We start from the raw sequence: 27,849 nt of genomic DNA, 5'->3' as shown, positions 1-27,849 counted from the left end.
GGCTTCCATAGTCACACAACTGCAGAAGCCATATGCCTTTCTCTCTTGAGGGGAACAATGGTTCCCATAACTGGCACCCCCCCCCCCCCAGGCAATCTCTGCTGAGACGCATTGATGTCTTTTGCACCTATTTTCTTTCCAAAGGCACTGCTGGGGAGAGGAGTTACAACCAGTGAAACCATGCAGATGTTGTCCAAATAAGACATGGGAACTGGGAACTTAGCTAGCGAGAGGGGTGACAAGATCACCACCAGCATATACCAGGAGCATTATAAACTCAAATGAACAAGTCTGAAATAAATGAAAGTGGGTTTTATTAAGAAGAAACTCGAGATAACTTGCAAACGTTCACACCAGAACAAATGAAACAGACATACAAGGATTTAAACTAAGGAAAGCAGGACTGAACTGGAATAATATACAAGGGAATTAGAGCTATTGTCATGACATGAAGAGACACACATGTCCACACAGTTCCAACTAAACGTCCAGGACGTCAGGAAAATAGAGAGCCTGAGCAGGCAGTGTATGTGGGATATTCAAAGAACACACCGAAGATGAAGGCAAGCCTTCACTTGGGGAGGAGTATGTGAGGAGAATCCTAGAGAACAGTGATCCCCAATCCCCGGGCTGTGGCCCAATGTCGGGCCGCGAAGGCCTCAGCGCCGGGCTGCGGCTCCCTCTCCCCGCCCCCGCCACAGCGAGAAGCTGGCCAGGCCTGTTGGCCTAGCAAGCTTCTTGCTTCAGGAGGGGGGGAAGAGGGACCCACGGCCACCAACACGCATGCACACATGCATCCGGTGGGCCACAAATATGCATGTGCGGCAGTTTTGCCTCCTGGTGGGGGCGCAAACACGCGTGTGCGGCGGGGCTGCGCATGTGTGCATGCACAAAACTGCTGTGCATATGCGATTGCGCCCCTTGCCGGGATTGCAAACGTGCATGCGCTGCAAGTCCGCGCATACACGTTTGCACGGCCCCCGCCACGCATGCGCAGGCCCGGGTCGCCCTCTCCCCCCACCCTGTGGCAGCGGTCCGCAGCCACAGAAAGGTTGCGGACCGCTGCTAGAGAACACACACACAAAGACAGATGCCAGTGTTTGAGTTAAATAGGAAATTTGTATCCTTGGTCTTTAGCCCCTAAAACAATGTACTTGAGCAGATTACATGTGTATAAAAAACTAGAAGGCATGTGATGGTCTTGTCCGGTTTGAGAAAAAAACCTTGGGCAAAACCCTGGAGGTTTCTCAAAATAGGAACAATAATTGTGATTGCCCTGTGGATCTTAAATGCATCTCCCAGGAAAAGGGACAAAAACCATGACTGCATTACCTGATTGAAAATCTCCAGGGGGTTTTTCCCTCTGAAACATAGCAATTTCCTAAAAGCTTTAGAGATGTAGATAGCAGAGATGAAAGGTTACCTGGCTGCTGGTCACACCATTAGGTATGGTAGGTCCAAGGATGTCAGATATGGGAGGGTGTATTCCATTTTGTTCACATTTGAGCTCATGGGTGAATTTGTTCAGTAGAACCCAATGCAGCAGCAAAGAAATGGGCAGTATAGAAATCTAAATAAATAAAAATAAATAAATCATCTGTTTAGCACCAGGTCTGGTGGCCAGAGGTCATTGCTTCAAGCCATTGGACTTGGCCCTATACTTGGAGGAGCCTGGATGTTGTGCTGCCTCTCCTGTTTGGTGGGTTTAACTGACCAGAAACCTAGTCTTGGATGTAGGAACCTTAATGGACATAGCCTGATTTGGACAGTACCAGGAGCTTGGACCATTGTTTGTAAAAATGCTTAGTTCGCTTTAAGTTGTGTTATTTTATCCTCACTGTTCACTGCTTGTTTTGATTATTTCTGCACATTAAAAAATATTCTTGTGGAGTTCTTTAATTCAGGAGGCTTCAATCTGAGTCCAGTACTTTAGCCTTCATTGGCTGCAGCTACCAGAGTAATTGTTTTGTGAAATGTTCCCTGTAAGCATACTGCCTTGCAATGGTAACTTTCTTGACTTTAGTTCTGGGAGGGCTGGGGACTTCATCTCTTTGTCTCTGGCTGTCTGGATAGAAGGGGACTGATGGCAGATCTACCCTTGGGTGTGAGGACTCACACTTCAGCTTATTTTGGTTGTTTGTCTCTCTTGACCTGCTCCCATAAAAGACCTCTGGTTTAAATGACTGGGTGGTAGAGTCTTTTGACACCACCCTTTCTTATCATTTCTCTCTCTAATTAATTAATACAGTTGAATTTGAACCTACCCCTACCCCTATTTTTTGTCAATAAATTGAACATCATGCGTCAAACCATTGACGGGAATTGCATTTCGTTTGTGAGCATTGCTATTAAAGCTTCTTAAGCCTGTCAGAGAGCAAGTGACAGACAGCCGTTAAGGATATCGGTACAATTGACACTAATATTATGGTGTCATGTTGTACCACCCTAACCAGCAATAGAAAATCACCTAGAGAATGCCTTTATTCATCTTGCTGTCAACCTACTTTTAAGCAACATGGGCTGGGCTGTCTCCTCACTCAGCAAATGGTGACCAACAATTCATTCAACTTTCCAGATATGTGGTCCCTGCACTGCTGAAGCATCCTAAACCTTTCCCTGGTTAGAATGAAGGGATTTATTTTTTAAAGTCTGATCATTTAGCTTTCACCTAGATACAGCTGTAGTACATATGGACTGGTGGAAAATCAAAGTGCTCTGATTACCCACCAATATTATTTTATACATATAGAATTATACAAGGGTTGGAGAAAATTGATAGAGAGAGCTTTTTCTTCTCCTCCCATAACTCTTCAAATCAGGGCACCCAAATAATGGGCAATAGGTTTGGGACAGACAAAAGGAAATATTTCTTTATGCAATGGGTAATTAAAATGTGGGACGCGATGGGGTGTGTGTGTTTTCTTTCTGAAGTGGTGAATCATAGAATCATCCTTATCCATTGTTGTTCCTCTATATATTTCTGAAACAGCCTAGGGTGTGGGACGTGTCCGGCTGTCCAAGTTGGAATAGGGCTTTGAAGCTAGTAGAATAATAAGGGACCTCATGGGTCATCTAGTCCAACCCCCTACACTATGCAGGACACCCACAACCCTATCACTCATCCACTGTAACCTGCTACCCCCTTGAGCCTTCACAGAATCACCTCCAGATGTCCATGGACTGATTTCAGCAATTGCTCCCTAAATATGAATGAACCCTCCCCACCTCAACCAAGCCAGTATAATATGTATTATTCTCAGAGGGGATGCAAACTCCCTCTTAAAGGCATTAATATGTATCTTACTTTGAACCTCTGTCAATACATGCTACACTACAGGGGATGAGAATTCAAGAGTAAATTTGAACTTTTTGAACAAACAAAACAATTGTGAAATCTTAGAGAAAAAATAGCAAATTCTGACAAAAATATGATTGTATGCAACTTCCTGAACACTAAATATCTGAGCAGTTATATCTAAAACATTTTCACATCATATTTCAAGAAATGATTAAATATCATAAGGTATAATGAAGCTGCAAATTACCATTTGTGCTGAGAGTTCTATCACCTAGTCTTCTGTATTCATTATTGCCAACTGCAAAAGAACAAGCAGTAATTTATGTACTCCTACATGTTTTGTATAATAAGGTATGTTTATGCAAAATTGCCCAACAATTCAAAACAAAATTTCATGTAAGAAATAGCTTCACATGAATTCTCCCAAACGCACATGAACCAGAACCTGAACAATTCTATAAAGGTAAAGGTATCCCCTGTGCAAGCACCAGGTCATGTCTGACCCTTGGGGTGACGCCTCCAGCGCTTTCATGGCAGACTCAATACGGGGTGGTTTGCCAGTGCCTTCCCCAGTCATTACCGTTTACCCCCCAGCAAACTGGGGTACTCATTTTACCGACCTCGAAAGGATGGAAGGCTGATTCAACCTTGAGCCGGCTGCTGGGATTGAACTCCCAGCCTCATGGGCAAAGCTTTCAGACGGCTGCCTTACCACTCTGCGCCACAAGAGGCTCTTCAACAATTCTATCGGGCCTGCAAAATGGAGCACTTTTGTCAGACTTTCAGGTGAAGGCCAGAAATGAGGACCTGCCTACATCCAACAATGCCCCTAACAGAAACTGCTTGTTCCCTAACTGTTGTTCCTACCAAATCATTACTACTGTTATAACCGTTAATGTTGTTCACTGTTCCAAATGTTTGATTGGTTATTTATTTAATTACATTGTTATACTACCCTCCCTTTTGGCTCAGGGCAGTTTACAATAAGGATTCATAGCTCACAATCCATTTTGATATTGGTACAGTTCAAAGAATTTGTTAACAATTAGGAACTCGTAATATTATGAACATTACTATATTGTAAACTGTATAACGTTTAAACCGTTAACTGTTGCTCAATGGATAGCCAGACTAGGAGTCACCTTGTGTTGTGTTCCCTCCCTTCATTTGTCATTGTGCTTAATTTTTGGGTTGTCAACTACTTTAGGTCCCCATTGGGGAGAGAAGCAAGATATAAATGAAAGGAATGGAATCGTGTTGTATTGCTAAGCAATTAATTTAAAGCCCAACCATGAGCACGCTTGCTTAGACTGAAGGAAGGACCACTGAGTTCACTGCAAGGTGCATATGACACCCCTTGTCCACTCACACCACATGCTTACCACCTTCTACAACCTCTCTTATTCAGGTTAGGGGTAATGAGTAGGTCAGAGCATCACACTTGCCTCCTTTCTTGTGTCTTTTAAAATCCACAAAGAATCATGACCATCTCACATCTCAGATCCTCTCTCTCACTGCCACTGACATCCAAACAGGATAGCTCAGCCCCTTTTTAAAATCAGCCCTCATACAGAGCTATTGAGTTTGGGGCTCAAACATTATTCCAATCACTCACACTTCAGCTTGCTTGTTAAATAACGTATTGCAGATTGTTTCAACAGGAGTGGAAATTAGGAAGGGTAACACTTCCAGAAGCAGCGTCATCTTATCATCAGTAGCAAAATAAAGTGATAATGTAAGACAATGAAAAGCAGAAGCCAAGTAAATGAAGCGAGTTGCAACGTTCTTCAAAACGTTGCAATGTTCTTCTTTCACTTAAACACCAAATACATCAGATAAAAAAGGAGAATTAAAACAATTAAAACGGAGATTTAGTGAGCTGCTTCCACTTCCTCACCATTCCAATCACTCACTGCCCCCGCTTATAGCCTATATGTGTATAAACCAAGATATTAAATTGTGTGTGTGTGTGCTTCTTTCCCTTAGATACACAGGCCACAGGGTCAATCAAACAAGAAACTTATTTTAAGGAACAAAACACTGAGGAAAGAAACAGTGTTTCACTTCCATTGAACTTCTGCACTGAGGTCCTACATCTGCAACTCCATTCTGTTTGTTACAAATTGACTATTTGCAGCCTGTTCATAACAGCAATTCTATACAGTTCCCCTCAGTCATCAAAACCCCTTTCACCTCAGCACAACTTTTCTCAACTTTATTACCACTGAAGAACCTCTGAAACATTCTTCAGGCTTCAAGAAACCCCAGAAGTGGTGTGATTGTGCAAAATATGGTTGGGAAATATAGCTGTGTACATATCCAATCAGGGCCCCCTTCCCCTCCCATCACTGGCCATCGGGGGGTTGCTTGGCTTGACATGACCACATATGGTTATATCACCCAATAAATATTTAACAAATTTAGAAAATATATCTAAAATTACTTAGCTCCCACCCGTCCAGAGCCGTCAAGAAACCCCAGGGTTTCAGGAAACCCTGGCTGGGAAAGCCTGCCTCAGCACTTAAGGAATCAGCTTCTCTGCTACTAATCCATCTTTCAAATCTTTTTTCAACATTGTGCTCTCACTGGCCGCTCTTGGGAGAGAGATGGAATCTAGCCCACTCGTCCATGCATGGCTACAGGACTGTAGTTTTAACAGTCAACTGAAGCAGCAAGACATCTTTAGGCCATACCCTCATTTTAATTCTCTTGAAATCTATTTTAAATTATCTTAAATTTCCTAATGATTACCCTTCTTGTAGTTTTTGTGGTTTCCTTTAACTTTTGTGACATTTCTTCTCCTGAAATTAAATGCAACGGAAGCCGCAATCCCATACACTTGTACTCAGGAGTAAACCCAATGAAAATCTGTTTCCAGCCAAAGGAAATTTCAAGAACAGGGCATGAAAACTGGGAAGCAGCAAATCTTTTCACTTCTTCAGAGAAAAGGCACAGATTGGAGAAGGTTGTAGCACCAAACCTGAAGATGCAACGACTAGAATTAGTAGCCGTCCAATCCACAATTCCAGGACCAAATGCAAGAGCTGCGTCCTCTTATTGAGTGCACTTGAAATCAGGTTTAAAGCACGCCACAAAAAAGACGAGCACCTATTCAGGAAATGGAGTCAGAAAGTTCTACCAGAACTAAAATTATACAGGAAACCTGCTTCTAATTGGTTACAGACTTTTAAAAAACAAACTCATGCCTTGCAGCATGCTTAAAGTGACCAGATTTTAACATTGGTAAAGCAGGACACCATTGTTAGGGGGGGGGGTCGATTAAAAATGTGGTCTATATGGAGCAACAAAAAGTTTCATAGAACGCAAAAATAGTATTGTAATATATATTTTTTCATTTCAACATAAGTACAATTTGCCAGGTACCCCCAGATGTCCCTCCAAAAGTGGGACAATCTGGTCACCTTAAGCATGCTCATTTCTCTTATGCATGCCTTCTACAGACAGAAAACTACATTTCCCAATTTGCAGCGCTCGAGTTCAGCCCTCATAAGATAGCTCCCAGAATGCCCTGCGATTCATACGTTAAGACGCTTATTCTTGGCGCACAGCATGCTGGGAAGTGTAGTCTGTTTCCTCTTGTGAACGCTATCCGAGAGAGAGGGACTACTCGGTATAACAATACGGCACCTCCTTTTTAGTTTCTTTTTGCTTCTGTTCCACGGGTTCGATATCCGTTAGCAACGTAAGGAAACCCATACTTACGGGGGGGGGGGGGGAGAAACAAGGCTCCTGACTTGCGCATGCGCCTCGGTTTGTACTCGGCCGACTGAATGACTGGCCGCCTTTGCCGCCGGCACCGTGGGTCGCTTCTGCGCATGCGTGCTCTTGTCAGGTGACTCCGAGCTGTCTTCCGTGGGCTGGGCTGTAGGGCTCCTTCTGCCGAAGCGCCTGCTTTGTGGCGGAGCCGGAACAAAGTACCGGGGTGGGAACTGTGGCCTGAGCGGAGGGACGCCCCGCGGTCGGCTTCGTTACGGCCTTTTGGGACTCCCGACAGGGTGAGTTGGGCCGTTTCCCGGAAGAGCCGCCCGTCAGGAGGTGCGGTTGGAGCAACTGTCAGTGCAGTCTGTGACCGTTGGGGGGGGGGATGGGCGGTCGCGGATGGGGGCGGGACTTGACCGTTGCCAGGGCCGCACCCGGAGACGGGGAGTGCCTCGCGCGTGGCATCTCGCTGCAGCCCGGGTGGGTTTGGACGGCCCCCTGAAGCAATCTTGGCGGTCTAGGCTTAGACGTGTGAACGGAGTGTGAGCGTGTCCAGTGCGCCGCCGAAGGCTTTCCTGGCCGGAGTCAACTGGCTGCTGTGGGTTTTTCGGCCGGTGTGGCCGGAGTCTGGTAGTTTTAGTCCCTGACCTTAACTGGGCAGGCCCCTTCAGAGGTAGGACACGGCAAGCGCCGTTTGGCATTGCAGGCGCTGCAATCAGCAGATCTTCCTCGGTGCAATTATTGTCCTAGGAATGGATAGATGTACATTTGTTTATTTTATTTCTATACCACCCTTCCATATAGCCCAGTGCGGCTTACATGCAACATCACAGGGGGATACATGGAACGGATCAACGGGACAACATAGTCAAATACAACAATAACAATCCAACAGTGGTTCTAAACAACACAACTTCAGTGATCCCAATGACAACAATATAACAAGAACAGAAACTTAGCTAAGTGCCCTAGAGAGGTCAGACTGGTTCAGGCCATCAAGCATTAAATGACAAGTCCACGTGGGTAACAAAAAATTATCATTCCCATCTTGCCATGTCCTACCTCTGAAGCTGCCAGCCACGGTTATTGTCAAAAGGTAAGGGCTAGCCTAGACCATGACCACACAGCCTGGAAAACCCACAACAACCAGTTCAAATGTGCCTGTTTCTGGATTAAGAGGTTGCAGGGAAACACATTGGTCAAAAGTAAAATCTAAAGAAAGGTAGAAGCTGTGTTAGGATTGACCCAAGTACATGCTTGTTCGTGGTGTTTGGAGCCAGTATGGTGTGGTGGTTAAGAGTTGGAAGCCTCGAAATCTGAAGAATTGGGTTTGATTTGCCACTCCTCCACATGTAGCCAGCCAGATGGTCTTAGGCTAGTTACAGTTCTCACAGAGCAAAGCTGTCTCAGCCCCACCTGCCTCACAGGGTGTCTGTTGTAGGGAGAAGAAGGAAAGGCGATTGTAAGCCACTTTAAGACTTCTTTGGGTAGTGAAAAGCATGGAATAAAAATCAGCGTACCTATTTCTTTGTGCCTAGTCTGATACTCTGACCCAGGGTCTCATGAAACCCTGGGGTTTGTTGACAACCCTGGAAGGGTGGGAGTTAATTTTATTTATATTTATTTATATATTTGTGTGTGTGTGTGTGTGTGTGTGTGTGTGTGTGTGTGTGTATAATATTTATCGGGTGATATATATGGTCATGTTGACCCACACACACAAATAGCCAATGATGGGCCTGGAGGGGAGGGGCACCAGGTGGGTGCACATAGCTCTGCTTCCCAACCATATTCTGCACAATTGCTCCACTTCTGAGATTTCTTGAAGCCTGAAGAATGTTTCAAGGTTTTCTTAATAGGCTACTAGTTGAACACCAGTTCAGATTAAGGTTCTGGTAACTACCTTTAAGGCCATACGCAGTCTGAGCCCTGAGTCCCTGTGGGACCACCTCTCTACCCCAGAGAGCACTACACTTTATAAACACCAAGAAGCATGTGATCCTTGGCCCCAGAGAAGCTCGTCTGTCTGCGATCAGGGTCAGGGCTTTCTCCATCCTGGCCCCCACTTGGTAGAATGAGCTCCCAAAAGAAAGCAGGGCCCCGCTGGAACTAAAACAATTATTCAAGGCTTGCAAACTGGAGCTTTTCCATCCAGCCTTTGGTTGAAGCCAATGAACCAACTCCACCACAAACTGCACCCCGCTGATGACGAACTGATCCATGATGCAGTGTTAATAATTAAAAGTGCTAATGTTCTATTCTTCAATGTTATGCCATTAATAACGTTCTATATATAGTGCAGGGGGTTGAACTAGATAACCCATGAGGTCCCTTCCAACTCTATTATTCTGTGATTCTACAGTTACAATGTTTTTCATTTTGGGGGGATCACAAATGAAGTTTTCCGTATTTGTTTTGCAAGTTCAAACGTAAACTGCCCTGAACCGCAAGGGAGGGCAGTATATAAATAAAATATATAATAAATAAAAAAGTCAAGAAACCAATACACTACACATCTTCAAAAATGGCATCCATAGCATGATTACTGAGAAGTAAGACCCAGTGGGTTTCATAAAAGTTGTTTTCTATTAACAGTGTCCATAGAACAAGAATCCCCATCCTTGTTGAATTTGTGGATGCTTTCAGAACATTGAAAACAGATCATAAACGCCACCCAAAAGTGGCTGTTTTGGGGTTGGGGCCAATCACTAGGGTCTGGGAAGGTTCCAAGACAAGTGACTTTCTATAGTGGAGGCAGTTGCTTTTGAAATGGTCCTCCAGGCAGATACTAAAATGATGCCTTCTTATCTTCTGATCATTTCTGCTACACTTGAGATGAAGGAAAGGCAGAATTGACTCTTTGCTTTGGAAAAGCAAAGTGGTGGGTGTCAGAAAACCTATCAGCCATCATCACACTGAGGATCCCTGTTGTAGAGTGTAGAGGAATAAAGCCTTACTCTGAATCAGGCCTGATTAGAATTTGGCCAGAAAGCTATTTAAAGTAGCAAGGTTCAGCAGACTAAATAATTCACTCCATCTTGTAATCATAACTGTCCCCCAGTCCTGTAATTCTAGAGGTTTGCTAAACGATACATTAATTTCAGGTGTGTTTGAACCCACAACTGTCATTTTAGGAAATAATAGTAACTGATGTTAAACTTCTTGACTATCCCAAGTCCTTTGCAAAGTCACATATCTGATACAGCTCTGTGTGCAAATGTTCAAAAGACATAACTCTGCCAGCACTACAAGCTTCTGGCATCTTCATGCATTGTTTTCATTCCTTGTTATATAATGAATGAAGAAACTGTCATGACTTTGCTTTAGAAGCAATTGGCTTTGAATATCATGTGGATAAATTCACCAGTACAAGAGCCTCTTGTGGCGCAGAGTGGTAAGGCAGCAGAAATGCTGTCTGAAGCTGTCTGCCCATGAGGTTGGGAGTTCGATCCCAGCAGCCGGCTCAAGGTCGACTCAGCCTTCCATCCTTCCGAGGTCGGTAAAATGAGTACCCAGCTTGCTGGGGGGTAAACGGTAATGACTGGGGAAGGCACTGGCAAACCACCCCGTATTGAGTCTGCCATGAAAACGCTGGAGGGCGTCACCCCAAGGGTCAGACATGACCCAGTGTTTGCACAGGGATACCTTTACCTTTACCTAAATTCACCAGTGTGTATATGAGATCTTCAGCTCCCCTGTCTTTTATTTTGAAATATTATTTAAGTTTATACACGGTCTGGGCCCAGTGTACATGAGAGACCATCTCTCTGCCTATACCCCCACAAGAGCTCTATGCACTGCCACCGCCAACTGGCTAGTGATCACTGGCCACAAAGAGGCGCCTCGGACCACAAAAAGAGCCAGAGCCTTCTCTGTACTGGCCCCCAACTGGTGGAATGAACTCCCTGAAGAGGGCCTTACCCGAACTCCCACAATTCTTCAGGGCCTGCAAATGGGAGCTTCTCCACCAAGCATTCGACTGAAGCTAATATGACCCAACAACATCCGTGGGTCTCCCCACAAGACACACCCTCCATGACCTGAATGATTCTGACCTTCTTAGGGGTTCTGTTAAAGTTGTTCCTACTGATATTTGCTCAATTGGACTAGTTGCAGTATTTATCAACCTACATCCACAGTTGAAACTGTTCATGATGTATTATGTAATAACTTATTTATATCTTTGATGTAAGTTCTGTGTACCCATGATGTTCCATGTAAACCGCCTGGGAGGGCGGTATAAAAATCTAAGAAATAAATAATTAAGAACATTTACAGTACCTCCTGGTGTAACTTAGAAGGCATCTTTAACCTAATTTTAAAATAGTTATTTCCTTCTGCCCACATCAGCTGATTTCCTACATTAAAACTGAATAGTAGATTACAAATGTACTTTTCCTTTTGTATTTTATGTTTTTCTTCTAAAAGTGTCCTTCAGCAGAGCTGGGTTTCTTTTCTTTGCTTAAGTACAGTTTTGGTTTTTATAAGCAGAATGTTTTAATCTTGTGGAGATGACTAGTACACGTAGCAATAATGCAGGAAGGAGGGATGATGTTTTGTGCAAAATTGTGATGCTGATGAGAGAGCTGTCTACATGAGTTAGGGTGCCTTTTCTAGTTTTTTCATATTTTGGTAAGTTGCTTATGCTAAGTAATCATAGTGGGATAGATTCACAAAGGTTTTTTATTTATTTATGTATAATAATAATGATGCATATAACTTTTTTGTTGGTAGAATTCTAATAATGTCTGATAAAAGTGAACTGAAAGCCGAATTGGAGCGCAAGAAGCAACGATTGGCTCAAATCCGAGAGGAGAAAAAGAGAAAAGAGGAAGAAAGAAAGAAAAAGGAAGTAAGAACTTTGCCAATTTATATCCACCAGAGGATTATACCATGTGTTGTAGTTGTAATAATTATATTGGTAGCACATATTTAAAATAGTTTGAGCATAGTGAAAGATCATTAAATTTAAAACCAGTATTATCATTTTGTGTGGTATGAGTAACTTTGGGTAAGTTCTTCCCATAAATGGGAAGAATTAATGTATTTTAAGCCAGTGGTCCCCAACCTTTTTCGGTCCGGGGACCGGGGAGGAGAGAGGGAGGCCAGGGCTAGCGCTGCGGGGGAGAGGGAGGCCCGGGCGAGCGCTGCGCGGGGGAGGGAGGGAGGCGCAGCCGCAGGTGCACCGGTGTCCTGGGTCCCTCCCCCCCGCTGCGGCCCAGTACCGAGGGCTCCAGGGTCCGATACCGGTCTGAGGCCCGGAGGTTGGGGAACACTGTTTTAAGCTGTATAACATGTTGTATTATGGAATATGGTAATGTAATTGCTTGTGAATAAGTATTCCACTTTTGGTTGTTAAGGAAATGACTGAATTTGCAAAGAAAAACTACTGGTAGGCTGTTTTGAGCTGGAAGTGAAGTCGTAGACACCTTATTTTATCTTGACTAATGGTGGAAAATCTCAAATATCTACATTATTTACCTTGTTGGGTGTACCATAACACAGGATACATTTGAGATAGTTTTATGGATGGATGCTCTTCAAATTGTATAAACTAAATGGATTAGATCATCATTTGAAAATAATCCTGTTCTGAAACTAAAGAAAAATGAAACTTCGCAGAGGTTAAAATATGTTATAATGGTGTCCAATCTATTTGGCACTAACATGATCATTTATGGATAGGTAAGAGTTCTTCAGATTTGGTGGCAGCAGGTGGAGAGTAGATGGCAAACTGAACTTATTCATTTCATCTTCTGACTTCTTGTGCAGCCCCACGTTGGGACTGTGCATGCTCAGGCCAGTCACAAGCATTTCTTTCTAAAATCTCCAAAGAGGGGTGCTTGGCCCCTTTTGAAGCCAGCACATGCACAGGATCCCCCCCCTCCCATGTGTGAAGTGCTCTAACGCCTGGAACCCCTCTTCCTTAGTTCCATTTTTACCACCACATGTATGGGAAGCTTTCTTGCATGCTCTGTTGATGTTTGTTGTCATTGTGGACAAAACAGGCTCCTTTTTCTTCAAAGAATTGTTCTGCATGTCTTCAGAAATCTATCTTATAGGAGGCGAGCCCAATTCTAAAACGGGCTCTGCCAGTCTATTGTGCTCGTAGTACCTCGTCATTTAAGAAATGTTCTAAATGTGGAACAGAAATGACGCACAGGGATGAGCATGAGCCTAAGAGAGGCCCACAATGTGGGAGCTTGTTCAGCTTGCCAGCTCTTTACCCTGAAGGCTCAGTCAGATAGGATGAGGCTGAAAGCTGCACTGTGAGAGAAGGCTTTGTCCTCCTCAGATCTGTCAAGAGCAATTCTGAGTTTGGGTCTGATTATCTGGGCCTGCTTCCCCCACTCCTGACAACTGAACCTGTTCTGGGCCCCCGTTCGGTTTCTGCAGGTCCGACTGTTGGAATGATTCCAACCCCTCCAAGGAGGGCCACTTCAGTCATCCCAGAGGCAGAATCAGGGCACCCGCATTCACCATTGTAAAGACCCTTGACCAAGGTCCAATTACATTCAGAGCAAGCAACAATAGAGAGGGAACAATCGCAACCAAAAATCTTACAATTTTGTGGAAAGGGTCAAGCTACAACAATATTTATTTATTATATAGTATGCACATATAAAATTAAAAACATTAAGGGTCTGAATATCAGACTGGTAGATACATTTCAGACTGTACAATTTACAAGCATCCCCGGTGAATGAATATGTCCTACGAACTACATAAACCAGACTTGTTTTGCCTTCCTCAGTGGTTACAAATCCATTAAAGCACATAACACGCATTCATAGAGTATTATATATTTTTCACAACCAGGTGTTGTTCTCTCAAATTTAAAAATGGGGGACACATGTTATTAAAATTGAAATTTACAGTATTATACTAAAATCTAATTACTTCCTATGTTGTGTGGTTAGGCAAAGAATTTCTTATAAGGCCATGGGTTCTTCCTCATGATGCCTGTACTCACACAACTTCGATCCAATAAGTAAAGTGTATATCCTGTAATTATTCTTATGACGCTAACTAGCATCAACATCTGGAAGCCTTAGGATTCAAAAACAAATCTGGTATGGAATTTCCAATAGCTCTGGATGTGTATAACATCATCCGGTAGATAGAGTCTTTGAGTCTGCTGAGAGAGGGTGGAATAAAAGTTTAAATAATAAATAAATAAAAGAATCAAATAACACATTTATTAAGCTGCGGTCCACTATATGGTCAAACAAACAGATGATGCAATGCCTCCCTTGTATTGTACCATCCTCCTCCATGAGGAGGAAGAAAAGGGGGGGGGGAAACAGCACTACTAAATAACAAACAGCAGCCTCCCAGCCTTTAGAAAACACTAAGATTTACACAAAGCATGTTTAACTAGATAACAGCTGGTATTTAGTCTTATACAACATTCTGATTTAAATAAAGTATGTCCAGTCTACTTCTTCATCAAATTACATGGGTGTCATTCTCTGAAGACAGTGAATCCAGAAGATGTCTTTTTTCTGCAGGAGTTTATGCAGGCTTGGAGATGGTCATACACATTGAACAATCAAGAACCCTAGCGGTTTCTCAGTATGGGCAAAAGTGAGATGGTGGTTGACCAGCGGAGTCTGAATTTTCTTTAATCTGATACAACTCCTTATGTTCACCAGTTCTGACTTCAACAGATCTAGTGGTCATTCCTATGTACATTAAGTTACAAGGACTTAAATTGACATATATTACTCCCTTAGAGTGGCAAATGCTAAAGGCATTGGTAGAAAAGCTTCCAATGTTAGCAGAATTTTGAAAAGCTTTCCTGGTTCCTGCAGAAGGACATCTTACACAATGACTGCATAGGAAAAACCCCTTTTGGTGCCATCCTTCCACTAGCAGAAGAAGAAGAGTGGGTTCTTATATGCCGCTTTTCCCTACCCGAAGGAGGCTCAAAGCAGCTTACAGTCGCCTTCCCATTCCTCTCCCCACAACAGACACCCTGTGAGGTGGGTGAGGCTGAGAGAGCCCTGATATCACTGCCCAGTCAGAACAGTACATCTGTTGTCCTTCAACTCAGGAAGTCTACTTTTTACTATCAAGTTCTTGAGGTTTCTTGCTCTCTTAGCTGTGAAAAGTGGAGGGTTTTGACTTCTGGGAACTTTAGATAGAAGATGCCGATGCTTTTCTATAATTGCCTGAATTGGTTTGTATGTGATGTCATATGTCAAAGGAATAATCATCCTGTCAGTGACCTGTTCTTTAAGTCTTGGGGTAAGTTGAGTTGTCCTTGGTGTATTATAAGCTCTATGAAAAGCTCTTTTTAGTATTCTTGTGGAATAGCCCCTATCTGCAAGCTGACTTATCAGAATCTCAGCTTGTCTGCAAAACTCAGAATCTACATCACAATTCCTCATTATAATCTTAATAATTGAGAATATGGCAAATTCTTCCTTAAGTGAGCTGGATGGAAATTGTCTCCGGCTAGATATGAATTGGCATCTGTGGGTTTTCTACAAAACTCTACAGAAAGCACTACTGCACCGATCTTATTCTCAAAGCCTTTTCTGCTCTTTCATTGTCCACCATGAGTAACAGCACCTTTTCTGGATGGCAGGAATTCCTTCACTAGCTGCTGGGTGAGCAGGACTGGACTTTTCCTACAAAATTAGGCTTTTCAGGAGAAAAGGCAGCTTCCTTAGGCCTACTGGGTACTATTGTGTTACATGTGTTGAGGCACATGCCCTATCATTTATGCACTAGAGATTTGGGATTACCAAAACAATGACGTGGTGAATTGCCCTTGATTTGTCTTTCTAATAGATGTATTTACAGTATTTGCTGGCGTATAAGACTACTTTCCCCCCCTGAAAAACATGCCTCCAAGTGGGGGGGTCGTCTTATACGCCGGGTGCACTTCAGTTGAGATAGACATAGCTGCCCATAGTGGCCCATAGTACTGTATTTTGAGTGGAAATGTTGGGGGGTCGTCTTATATGCCCAGTCGTCTTATACGCCGGCAAATACGGTTAATTTGCTGCCAAGTACCAAAAATCTCATCTGAAAAATTCAAACCAGAGAAACTATCCTACTTAAAAACAAAATCCTTAGACATGTAGATCTTTTTTGTGATGGTAAAAAGCTGTGGATGAAACACTTTGCAACAGAACAGGGATTCGAACCAGTACAGTATATTCTGGACAACGCTGGCTCTGTGACTGGAAGGAGGCCACTAGCAAGCATGACACTATTTTTCTGGGTTTGGATATAGACAATGGGCAATTATTTCACCATAGAAAACGAATTGTCCTCCATAAATGCTTATAACTCGCTCAGATTGAACTATGACACAAAATAGGTGTCAAGCAGAGCATGCAGGTGACTCTGGATCTGATTTGTTTGAGTGGGAGTCAGCTTTCATCTGTACTGTCTGGTTTCAGCAGGCTGTACATCTTGCCTTTTATGCACTTGATAATGAAGGGTTGAGCCGGCAGAATCCTATGTCACAATAAATGCAGGAAAATCTTTATAAAGTGCAGTCTAGAGGAAGTGCTTATGAACCTGTTCCGATTGTGATTGTCTGAAATGAATGTCCTGTGTGAGTATCGTATACCCACACCACTAACAAATACTGGTACATTTTCCAAGATTGGCAATAACCTTTCTAAGCCCTTTCACACAAAAGGCGTTACTTGTGAGCGCAGTGATCTTACAGAATCAGTTAAATGTAGGCTGTGACCCATGTGAAGAACTTCTCATCTTGTGTTTAAGTCTGTTAACGTTGTGATCATACTTTAATATTTTTCCTGCTTAATATGCCTCTGTATTTGTCAGCTATAGCACCCTGAAGCCCTGAAAATCCAGGCGGAAGGGAAGAATGGCATGTTTAATGTTTTTTTTTTCCAAGTGACTGTGCCCAGTTGCTTGGAGTTGATTCGTCCTTGCCACTGCCCCTTGTCTGGTCTTCTATTTACAGACTTGAATTTTGTCGCTTTCCACTGCATTAATAAACCTCTGGTTTATCTTTTGTGACAGCTTTATTAAGATGGCTAATGCTAGCAAAGATGATTACAGGAAAAGCCGACATCATTGCATGAAACCACTGGCCAAATTGGTGTGCTGGGCTCAGAGTTTACCATAAGAACAGCTAACGGGGGTGACGAGAAACCTGTGAAGCATTAAGCCAAAACTGGCATCCTTCCCTTTGTAACTTTAAGATGATTCTCACAGCAGGCTGCCACCTAAATTCCTATATTACTCTTAATCCCCTTGCCCTGTAGTGAAATCAAGGACTGGACAGGGTAGGCCTTTGGTCTAGTCTCTCTGTCCCCTTTCCCTTACATCATAGAATCATAGAATCATAGAGTTGGAAGGGGCCACACAGGCCATCTAGTCCAACCCCCTGCTCAACGCAGGATCAGCCCTAAGCATCCTAAAGCATCCAAGAAAAGTGTGTATCCAACCTTTGCTTGAAGACTGCCAGTGAGGGGGAGCTCACCACCTCCTTAGGCAGCCTATTCCACTGCTGAACTATCACGCAGCCCCACAATATCTGTCTCTTGCTGAAACTAATACCGGTGAAGCTCCTCTTTGTGAAGACTTCTTTGCTTGCATGTTAGCGCAAGGGAGGTGCGAAGCCAACTGCTGCCACTTAAACATTGTCGTTTTAAAAATTCCAGACGGATCAGAAGAAAGATGCTCTGCCGGTACAAGAAGAGTCTGACCTTGAAAAGAAGAGGAGGGAAGCGGAAGCCTTGCTTCAAAGCATGGGCTTAACCCCTGAGGCACCGATGGGTAAGAACTCCGATGAAAACGGATCATGTCAATGTCCTCCCCTCACGAGTGTAGCATGAAAGCTGGATTACTAATGCATTGCATGTATTTGTTGTTTGTTTGTTGTTGCCACAAGTTTTACAGCAATGGCAGGCAGTTGGTCTGAAAATGTTATATTGCTGCATCACTTAATGTACTAACTGGTCAGAATTTTAAGGTGATTTCTTCAGAAAAGTCAAGACCCTTCAGTTTTATTGAACTGCTATGAGTAGGAGTCTATTAATGTAAAATCTCCAGTGATTGGCAGATCACAGTTGATAATATTGTCCTGGCTAGTTAGTGAATACCTCAAAAGGTGTTGGAGCAGAACTCGGGTAAAAACAGTAAAAACAGAAACAGTTCTTTCTAAACTGAAAATATATTTTGGTTCAGACACTAATGTTCTGTATGTTGTTATTATGCATAATATTTCCAACCATCTATAGTAATTTTTGCATTAGCAATTCGGTTCTTGAAATTTTAGGCCACAGGGTGTTGTACCCATTTGTTAATGAATCTGACATAAACGTCACTCTGACATAAATGTCACTCTGACACTCTGATGAGCTGGAGCATGAAGGGTTGCATTCTGTTTCTACAGACACAACAGCCAAAGATAGGTGGCCAAGTGGCATCCACCAACAAACCCTGAATTAGAGAAATTGCTAAATTCAACAGTTCTTTAAGCAAACCCAGTTCCCCTCTCTTCCTCCTCATGCAGCCAGCTGGGTGTCCTTGGGCTCTCCACAGCACTGACAAAGTTGTCCTTACCGAGCAGCAATATCAGGTCTCTCTCAGCCTCACTTTCCTTACAGGGTGTCTGTTGAGGGGAGAGAAAGGGGAAGGTGAATGCAAGCTGCTTTGAGACTCCTTATAATAACCAACTCTTCTTCTCTTTCTCCTCCTCCTTCACAAGCTTGAACCACAAAGGGAGCTGTGATGCAACTCCACTTTAATTGCCTTTTGCATTTAGACAGTGGCATAAGGCAGCACTTGCATGCAGAGAATCCAGGGAGCATGTGTGCATTTTGGCTTTGCCTTTTATTTAATCCCCTCTGCGCTGCTGAGGGAGGGTAGCAGGAGAGAAGGTACTCATAACTGAGTTAGCAGGCTTCAGCTCGCCCAACTTGGTGGGCCTCCTCTGTACCTGACCCTTAGTGCTCTGCATGCATTGTGCCTCTTGCACAAGTGCAGGACATTTCTCTGTTGTCTGGGCTACTGTGCACAACATGCCTGGTTAGTCTCTCAGTTCATACATTTACATTCTGTAAGCCTGCCAGCTGGCCTGCAAGTGGAAAGCCACTCAGCTGGGCTTGGGGAGGTAAAGCCAAAGAGATTCTGCCTGCTGCATATGAACAGCCATCCATCTTTCCAGCAGCCCAGATTGCATAGGCAGTAGCCCAGTGCACTCTGGGTAGAGGAGGAGATGGCAGTGGCGGCAGCCAGCGTGTCACAGCCCAATGCCTTGGCCAAGGGCAGCAGGCAGGCCCAAAGGGAGCTGGCTGTGCAGAGCTTTGCACTAAATGAGCCCTCCTTGCCTCTTATGATTTCCAACTCTGGAATGTGCAAACTCTGGACATCCGCGGGAAGATTCTGGGGAGGGCCCGCATTTGGAGAAGAAGAGCTGTTTTTTTGTACCCTGCTTTTTATTACCCGAAGGAGTTTACAATTGCCTACTCTTCCCTCTCTCACAACGGATGTCCTGTGAGGTAGGTGAGGCTGAGAGAACTGTGAGAGAATTGTGACTGGCCAAAGGTTACCCAGCAGGCTGCCTGTGGAGGAGGAGGAGGAAATCAAACCTGGTTTGTCAGATTAGAGGCTGCCACTCTTAACCACTACACCATGCTGGCGGGACCTCTATGGGAAGTATAATGCTCCAACATAGGCCCTTTGGACTATATTCAGACTGATTTCTCCACAGTTGCTTGTGGGCTGGCTAAGAACCCCAGATGGGCCAGTTCTGGCCCCTGGGTCGTATGCTTGGTATGCCCTTTTAGATGGTTTCTTGCAAGATCTTGTAGTTAAGAGTCTTTCTTTTTAAAGGGGACTGTGCCACTAGGGGGCATCACAGCACTGTGAGTGACCACCTAAATGTTTGCAAAGGCATACTTTTTCTGACTTTGTGGGCTACACCAGCTATTTTACTAGCAAAACTAAAAGTGCACCTTTAAGTAGGTGACATAAATAACAACCTACCTTGTTACTTAAAAAAAATAAGTCTAGATGCATTTCCAAATGCCATTTAGACATGAGAGTACCATACTTATAAACTGGTAAAGGGTAAAGAACATAGATGGAATTCAGTAGATACATATAGTGCAGGTAGAACTTGCTTGTGTGTCAAAAGAATAATTTTGGTTTTTAGGGCTGGCTTTACGGGTTCAACCTTTGGCTGTAAAAGTCCTTCATTTTGAGTAACGTTATTGACTTAAAACAATTTGCTTAGAGTAAAAGGACGGTTGATTGCAGATTGAGCACCAGGTGAAAGTGGGCCCTGGGTTTGTTTAAAGAACTGGCTCTCCCTTTTTTCACTGGCTTTTCAGGTTGGGAGGATAGAGAGAATCTGTGAAAAGGCTTAAAAAATTGGCCGTAATCCAAAGGTTCATTTTAGGTATGAGAGTGGCACCAGGGGCTAAATTCAGAAGGAGGAATTTTAGTCTCTGATCTCATAACTGTGGATGGTCTTCTGGATCATGATTGCTTTTGGACCATAGGAGTTTTTTTAATGTGAAATATTGTGATGTATTTCTAGAGATCATTAATCTGACCTGGTGGTCCACTTACCTACAGTGTATTTTTATTCACCTTAGTATCGAGGCAGCTCGTTGCCTACACCTCATTTTTTATTTTATTTTTTAGAGGAACTCTCCTGGCATTGAAATGAACAGGAAAGTTTGTGCACATTAGAGTTCAGTGTGCTCATGGAGCTCCCATAGATTGAAAATCTTGTGCTGTTTATTTACGGTGGAATTGCTAATATTACATTTAGGCAATCATAGTTAGAATTCGGACAGCTGCGCATAATCGGAACAAAAAATGTTCATCAGTTAGCGATTTATAATATTTAAATTAACAAATGCTAATTCGTTCTTCAAACCACTAAAGGCTTCTATTAATGAGGTGCTAATTTAGTTAAAAAAGAGCCTCTTGTGGTGCAGAGTGGTAAGGCAGCAGACATGCAGTCTGAAAGCTCTGCCCATGAGGCTGGGAGTTCAATCCCAGCAGCCGGCTCAAGGTTGACTCAGCCTTCCATCCTTCCGAGGTCGGTAAAATGAGAACCCAGCTTGCTGGGGGGTGAACGGTAATGACTGGAGAAGGGAATGGCAAACCACCCCATATTGAGTCTGCCATGAAATCGCTAGAGGGCGTCACCCCAAGGGTCAGACATGACCCGGTGCTTGCACAGGGGATACCTTTACCTTAATATAGTTAAAGCAGACGAGTTTGGCTTTGCTTCACTAACAGCCCAATCTTGAATGTAGTTATGAAGGCCTGGCATACATAGGAGGTGGCAGTACCCTGAGGTAGTTTTCTTTTATTTTTTTTTAAGCACAGCAGGGGAGGAGTTGTAGCCCATTTCATTCTTTGATGTACTCTTGCAGGGAAGTTTTTAACAGCATTGATTGTTCAGAAATGATATTCCCCCTCTTCCCACCTCAAGATTCTAAATGTCCATCCAAAATTAGGCCTTTTGCAGTTTAGTTTAGTTTATTTAAACAGTCTTAGACCTGAACCGTAAAAACACAGGTAAATATAGGTAGAAGCCTTTTGTAGTTAATGCAAGCTGTTTGAGGGGTTGGGGGGGGCAGTTTTTCCTATAAAAATCCCTTTTCAACACTTGAAGATGAAGCCCTTGCTCAGTTGCATGGCCGATAGATGGCAGTAGCAACCAGTTGAAACCGTGGCAAAGAACTTCGTCGACATTCAGTATAAATCAAGCACAATGTTTTAAACTCCCCAAATAATGAGTTGAGTCGGTATCCAGCGTTGCTTGTCAGTACTTATTTTTTCATCTCGTAAGATGCCATAACAGCACATCACAACCAATTTTCAACTTTTGCCAGTGGTTTGAGCTCTGCAATAGGATTAGGTGTTTGCTTAGGTGTACTTTCATGCAGCTTAAGCCTGTCTTTTAGCATTCTGAACATAGAGGGTAGCATAGTGGTGCAGGCTTAGGCAAGTGGTTGTCTGCCCTTCATATTCGGTCTGAACACAGTAAAGCCCTGGGAGGAATTTTTTTGTTTGGAATGGTAAATCATAATTAGAAATGATAGCTGGGATGTTTTTCAAAGTTCCAGTTCTTTTTAAATAGTTCTGTAGCTAAATAGATCTGTAGCTAAGTTGTTACATTTCCCCTTGCTTCAGCACAATATATAATGATATATTTTTTTTCTGTCACCTTAATAAAATTCATAATGAAAAGTTATTTACTATGTATGTGTTTTGATTTGTCTTTATGCAAAACTGCAGTTATCGCACTAGCAAGACTTTTAAAAGGCCTACAATGTATGCATTTTAAATAGGATGTTTTATATAGTTAAATTTCGTGACTGTGGACAGACGGCATTATTTTAAGTCCAGTGGGATCTTTAAGACCAACGTTTTATTTAAGGCATAAGTTGTCATGTGCACACACACTTCCTCACAAAAGCTTATATCTGGAATGAGACTTTGTTGGTCTTAAAGGTGCTACCAAACTCAGACTTTGTTCTGTTTGTTCTCAGACCAACACAACTACCCACCTAATTCTAGCAATATTTTAGGATGCTTGCCACTATGTTTCTGTTTTCATCCTGTGATAACACACAAGACAAAATGTTAACAAACAAGCTTTCCCTTAAGAATAGGTTTTTAAGAAATTGAGAATAAAACCAGTCAAATCCTGGCTTTGTTCAACAGCCCAGCCTTCAGTGAAGAGTTACAAATTTATAATACTATTTGAGGGACATTTCATCATGGCTTATATTTCTCACTGTCCTCCCCCATCACTGGAATTACAAAATGTAACAAACCCAGATTCAGTATATTTATAGTTTGTTTTAGTTTCTGGTCAGTCAGCTTTTTTAGCTTTAGCATGAAGATCTTTTAATGGCATTTTCTTTCATTTTCAGCGTTTTGTTCAAATTGTATTTTATGTAACCCCAAATGCATTAAATGCCAAGAACTGCATGAGTCTCCAGCATGAAATGTTAACATTGTCTTTTCCCCTTTTTTTTCTATTATTCATTTTCATCCATTTATTTTTTTGTTTGCCATCACTTTTTAATGCTTCCATGTTAAATTAATTTGGAAACATCCTAAGCTGTGCAACCTCTACGACTAGTAACAGCGGATACCTGTCTGTTTCACTATTTAGTCCCTCCTCCAATGTCTCCATCTTCCAAATCTGTGAGCACGCCAAGTGAGGCTGGAAGCCAGGATTCCGGGGATGGTGCTGTTGGTTCTAGGTATGCTGTTTTTAAAGATTTCAGTGTTCAATATTGTATGGTCTCATGAGTGCAGTATAATGTTATGATAGGTAGCATTACATGATTGAATAAATATATGCTTCAAAAATTTATGGGCACGATCCCTCCCACTGTAACATAGAGCCCATGAGAATACTCCTTTCTGCCTTTGTTTGGCACATGCTGGTCATTACCCAGAATAAGAGTTCAGTGACCTTCCTATCCTACATTAGCTTTCCAGCTGAGAGGTACATCCAGAAATGTACCAAAGCTGAAATCATGTTCTTTGCTATAGCCTTGGGAGGGGAGGGGAATTGGGAAACAAAGTGTGCTATCCTTCCATTTGAGTAATGGTAGGTGTCCACACACAGAGAAGGTGGGGAGGAACCACGCCTTATATTGTTATTGTGAAGCAGTTTGAGGATTCACATAGGTCATATACTGATGTGTGTCTAATAATACATTCTGGAGAGCTGCTCATTTGGAATGTGTTTTAATTTAGATTCTAGAGTTGTGCCCTTAACTATTGAGATGTTGAGAGGAAAAAGGAAGTCATTAAAACTAACAGCATCACAACTTGAAGCTGTTATGTATTTGTAATATTTCTCAGAAATCTCAGAAGTCCGCGGTTCGTTTGGCAATGAAAAGATATGATGCTCCTACACAAATTGACACTTCTCTGGTGGACTGAGGATCAGAAGTCTAGATAGGCAACTGGCAAAGCCACTGGTGGCCCACACAGTCGGTTGGTCAGTGTCTTTATGGTATCCTACATTGCCCCTTGTATCATCCAGTCAGCTCTGTTCTTTAGGTATATTGACTGTAATGAAGGCTGCTTCATTCTGGTCAGTATAGGCCTTGCCTATTCAAGACGGATCCTTGTTGACTTAGTTGGTTCTTTGACTTTCCTCTTTGGCTACTGTGCGTTACTGAACCTTGCTTTCTTTTTGAACAGATGTATCACTGAACCTTTCAATTGCTTTCTAGTCCAGCGAAAAACAAACAATGTTTGCCGTGTTCCCAGTTTGGCCTAATAAGAATGTGCTGTATGTTACTTTGTTGGTGATGGCCCTTGGGTTCACTGTCACAGCATGTACTTTTGCTAAGGGGTGGGATGTTTCTTGTGGGGAGAGGGTAAGTAAGGATCAGCTCTCCATAAGTAAGTGAGGATGGGCTCTCCTTGTGCGGTACCCACTTAATGACTTGTCAGGGAGTGGTTGGCAGCAACTGAGCTAGTAAAGCAATAGGTTGCTGACTGCCACTTGCCATGTAAGAAAACTCTCTTTTTATATTAACAATAAAACCCAGACATGTGGTCATAGGAGCAAACACATGTCAAAAATGTACTCCGTAACTTCAGCTCTGTTTTACGCATGACAGCTCTGTGTCCTTTCCAGAAGCTATGTTTCCATAGTGTGTGCACAGTGTAAGAAGGTAGAGGGGGCTCATAGTGATGTTATCTACTGCTCTAACTTCAGCATAACACCTGGCAGAAGAGCTCTGTCTTACAGGCCTTGCGGAATTTGGCAAGCTCTGACAGGGCCCTCATCTCCTCTGGGAGTTCATGCCACCAGGAGGGTGCCAGAGCCAATAAGGCCCTGGCCCTATTTGAGACTAGACGTAACTCCTTGGGGCCAGGGACCACTAATAGGTTGGTATTTGATGAACACAGCACTCTATAGGGGTTGTATTCAGAGATACAGTCCCTTAGCTATATTCTTCCCAGAGTGTGTATAGCCTTGAAAGTCAGAACCAGCACTTTGAATCTGATTCAGAATTCCACTTGGAGCCAACGCAGCTGGTGGAGGACTGGCTGGACAGTTCTTGTTTTATGTTTATGGGCTTCATTTAGACCATGTAAGGAGAATTGTTTTCAGGGAAATGGTTCTGTGGTGGTGTGTGAGGGTAGAACAAGCCATTGAATCCCTGCCAGAGAGAAAAGGGAAGTACATAAGAAATTAGGATATTATAAACTTTAGGAAAAACTAGAGCATTTCAGGAGAGCAATAAATATGTTGGTTTTGATTGTCATCGCCCCCCCCCCCCCATTGCTGGCTGTCCTGTGGTAAAAAATAACATGCAGAGTGAGAATAAACAAATATTTTTACAGTGCAGAGTAGCAATGGGGGGGTCCCCTTAAGGTTTTATATCAGTGCTGTTTATTAAGGATGATTAATGAAGGCAGCTAAGTTAGCAATTGACACCAAATCATTCTGCAGTGGTAAGATCCAAAACTGACTGTACAAATTTGTGACTGGGGAAAAACTCTCCAAATCTGTGACTGGTGGGGGGGGGAGGTGAATGAAATGCCGTGTAATTGTCAAATAGAGTACATCGAGGGAAAATAACTTCCTTTATGTGCTGACAGTGATCTGAACTGATTATGGTTACCTGAAGAGAACTGTTATGAACATCACTGATCATATCAGTTCAGAGCTAACTGTCTGGAACTTCACTACAAGGATCTTGTGTCTTTTGTATTAAAACTGACAACATTTGATTCAGTTTGAGGTCACAATGTCTGAAGAGGACGAAGAAGGGTTTAATCCTTTTCCCATGTACTGTTGTCTTGATGAAAATCCTCCCCTCATTGTAGCAGATGTTTGCTTGATGAGGGAAAAATTAAACAGGGGCCATATGGGTTACCAGTACATTGTTTCCGGCAGGACCAATAGCAGCTTTTGGGAGAGCGAGTGAGATCAGAACGCTGGTTTGATGAAATATCCCCACTCCCCACGTTGCAGCCGTGACCTTGAACAAACCAAAATAGTAAAGATCTTGATCATAGATCTTCCATGTGACATGAGAATGAACACTCAGTGTGTAGTGACAGTGAAAAAGACAAACCCAGATTTAGGAATGAGTAGGCAAGGCACAGAAAAACTTAAGTGTCATAATGCCTTTGTGTGAATCCAGTGGTATGGCCACATTTTGAGTATCATATACAATTGCCTGATAAGAAGGATGTCATATCCTCTATAAAGGAGAAGATACATAGGGCAACAAATGAGGATGAAGCACCTTCCCAGTGAGGAAATTCCTAAGTATTTGGGGTTTGCATGAAAATTGATTAAGGAGTTTAGACATGACAATGATTTTAGAACTAAGACAAGAGGCATTTTTATTTCTTCTCATCGTACTGTAGGGTCACCCAAGTAAAATTGAGGCAGAAGGTTCAGAGCAGACAAAATCGAGTAGGGTTTCACACAATGCATGATTAACATATGGAATTAATTAGATAGCTTTAAGAGTGTTTTGGACAACTTTATGGAGGATTGGTTTAACTGTGGCTATGGTGACTTGCATAGAACCTCCATTTGTAGAGCCAGGAAAGGGAGGGGGGCTACAGCATCTTTTTTTCCTGTAAAAGGCACCATACATCGCCATGGAAAAGAATTGGCTAATTGGTGGTATGAAAAGTCTGTCCGAGGCTCTGGAAAAGTCCGTGTCCATTAGAGTAACCTTGATAAACCAGAGATCTGATTCAGAATAGGAAAGAATCACATCTAACTGCTGGGAACTTATAATAAATGGGGTGCTGTTGCTTTCATGCCCTGTGTGTGGGCTTCCTCAAGGCATCTGACCAATTTTAGAAGCAGGCCAGGTAAACAGCTAGATGATAGCTCTAAGCTAGAAGGGCAGTTTTTAGTTTTTTTGCAAGGTCTGTGTTTGGAAGAGTAAGGATGACGAATTTTGGGCTTTCCGTTTGGCCCTATTACAGTGCCTTGTACCATTGATTCCAGTTGCTTTTCAGGGTAGAAGGGCATGGGAGGTCAAAAGAGAGATCCTCTGTCTTTTTGCCCTACCAATCTAGTCCCTGCAGTAATCTTTGTACCCTGAAGCTTCTCTGCGCCTAATCAAGAGAGGCGGAGGGACTTCTTATGCTTACCTTTATCCTTGAGAGAACATCGAAGCTTTCTTAACAGTTCTACTCCGATCTCTTCAATGAGGCTTTGTCCCAGAAAATAATTTTCTTAGGATGGCACTTCATTTGTTTGTTTATCTGTTGACTGCTGGTGAATTTATGCTTGGAATAATTAATATTTTTAACCTTGTCTGTGGTAACCGTGTCAGTTCAAAGCAACGTATAATTAGATCGGTTTAATTTCTCAACAGTATGTCTGAGTTGTTGTTCTGCTGATATAAAAGTAATTTGCTTGCTTGCTTCCTTAATTTCAGCACACTGTCCCTTTGTTTAAGATGTGTATATTCTTACAAATCTGATTCTGCATGACACTGCTCATAGCATAATATCTGTGTGCAAGATTGCGTTTTCCTTCTTGTTCGGTAAATTGTTCATAAAGCGTAGAAAAAGTTAGTATTTCTTGTCTAAAACTGCTTTGATCATTCCTCCTAGCATTGCCATTAGACCACAAGCCTAAATAATATAAAAAGTCTAACTGGCTATCCTGTACAGCACGGAAAGGCAGGGTAAAAAATGTTTTAAATAGATAATGCTTAAATGTAATGTCTGGTATGCTGATACCCACTACTTGAGTTCCTTGGTAATATTAGTCTGTCTTTCAGGCATACTTATTAAGAAGTAAATCTCCCAACTCCCTGGGACTCACTTCTGAGCAAACATATTCAGAATTG

The 27,849-nt window shown here is 42.7% G+C and overlaps 1 protein-coding gene and 1 long non-coding RNA gene across 6 annotated transcripts in view; one reads left to right on the top strand and one right to left on the bottom strand.

Moving 5' to 3' along the window:
• Window positions 1-7,032, bottom strand: part of LOC143829229 (uncharacterized) — a 53,137-nt gene extending 46,105 nt beyond the window's left edge. For both annotated transcript variants that reach the window (XR_013228036.1, XR_013228035.1), the window contains exons 1-3: window positions 6,947-7,032; window positions 3,546-3,596; window positions 1,424-1,570 (exon numbers count right to left, since the gene is read on the bottom strand). This is a non-coding gene — a long non-coding RNA (uncharacterized LOC143829229). The remainder of the gene's footprint in view (window positions 1-1,423; window positions 1,571-3,545; window positions 3,597-6,946) is intronic.
• Window positions 7,033-7,156: 124 nt separating this feature from the next.
• DYNC1I2 (dynein cytoplasmic 1 intermediate chain 2) overlaps window positions 7,157-27,849 on the top strand; it is a 45,027-nt gene continuing 24,334 nt past the window's right edge. For 2 of the 4 annotated variants that reach the window (XM_077319731.1, XM_077319729.1), the window contains exons 1-4: window positions 7,157-7,314; window positions 11,753-11,870; window positions 17,674-17,788; window positions 23,109-23,253. In XM_077319731.1, the coding sequence (XP_077175846.1) occupies window positions 11,763-11,870; window positions 17,674-17,788; window positions 23,109-23,253 (368 nt within the window). In that variant the 5' untranslated portion in view covers window positions 7,157-7,314; window positions 11,753-11,762. The remainder of the gene's footprint in view (window positions 7,315-11,752; window positions 11,871-17,673; window positions 17,789-23,108; window positions 23,254-27,849) is intronic. The other 2 variants (XM_077319732.1, XM_077319730.1) reach the window with 1 other exon arrangement.

This window comes from Paroedura picta, chromosome 2, assembly GCF_049243985.1.
Source record: "Paroedura picta isolate Pp20150507F chromosome 2, Ppicta_v3.0, whole genome shotgun sequence".
In the NCBI taxonomy this organism is placed as follows: domain Eukaryota; kingdom Metazoa; phylum Chordata; class Lepidosauria; order Squamata; family Gekkonidae; genus Paroedura; species Paroedura picta.
Note: the sequence above shows the minus strand (reverse complement) of the source record. Positions and strands in the feature narration are given on the sequence as shown.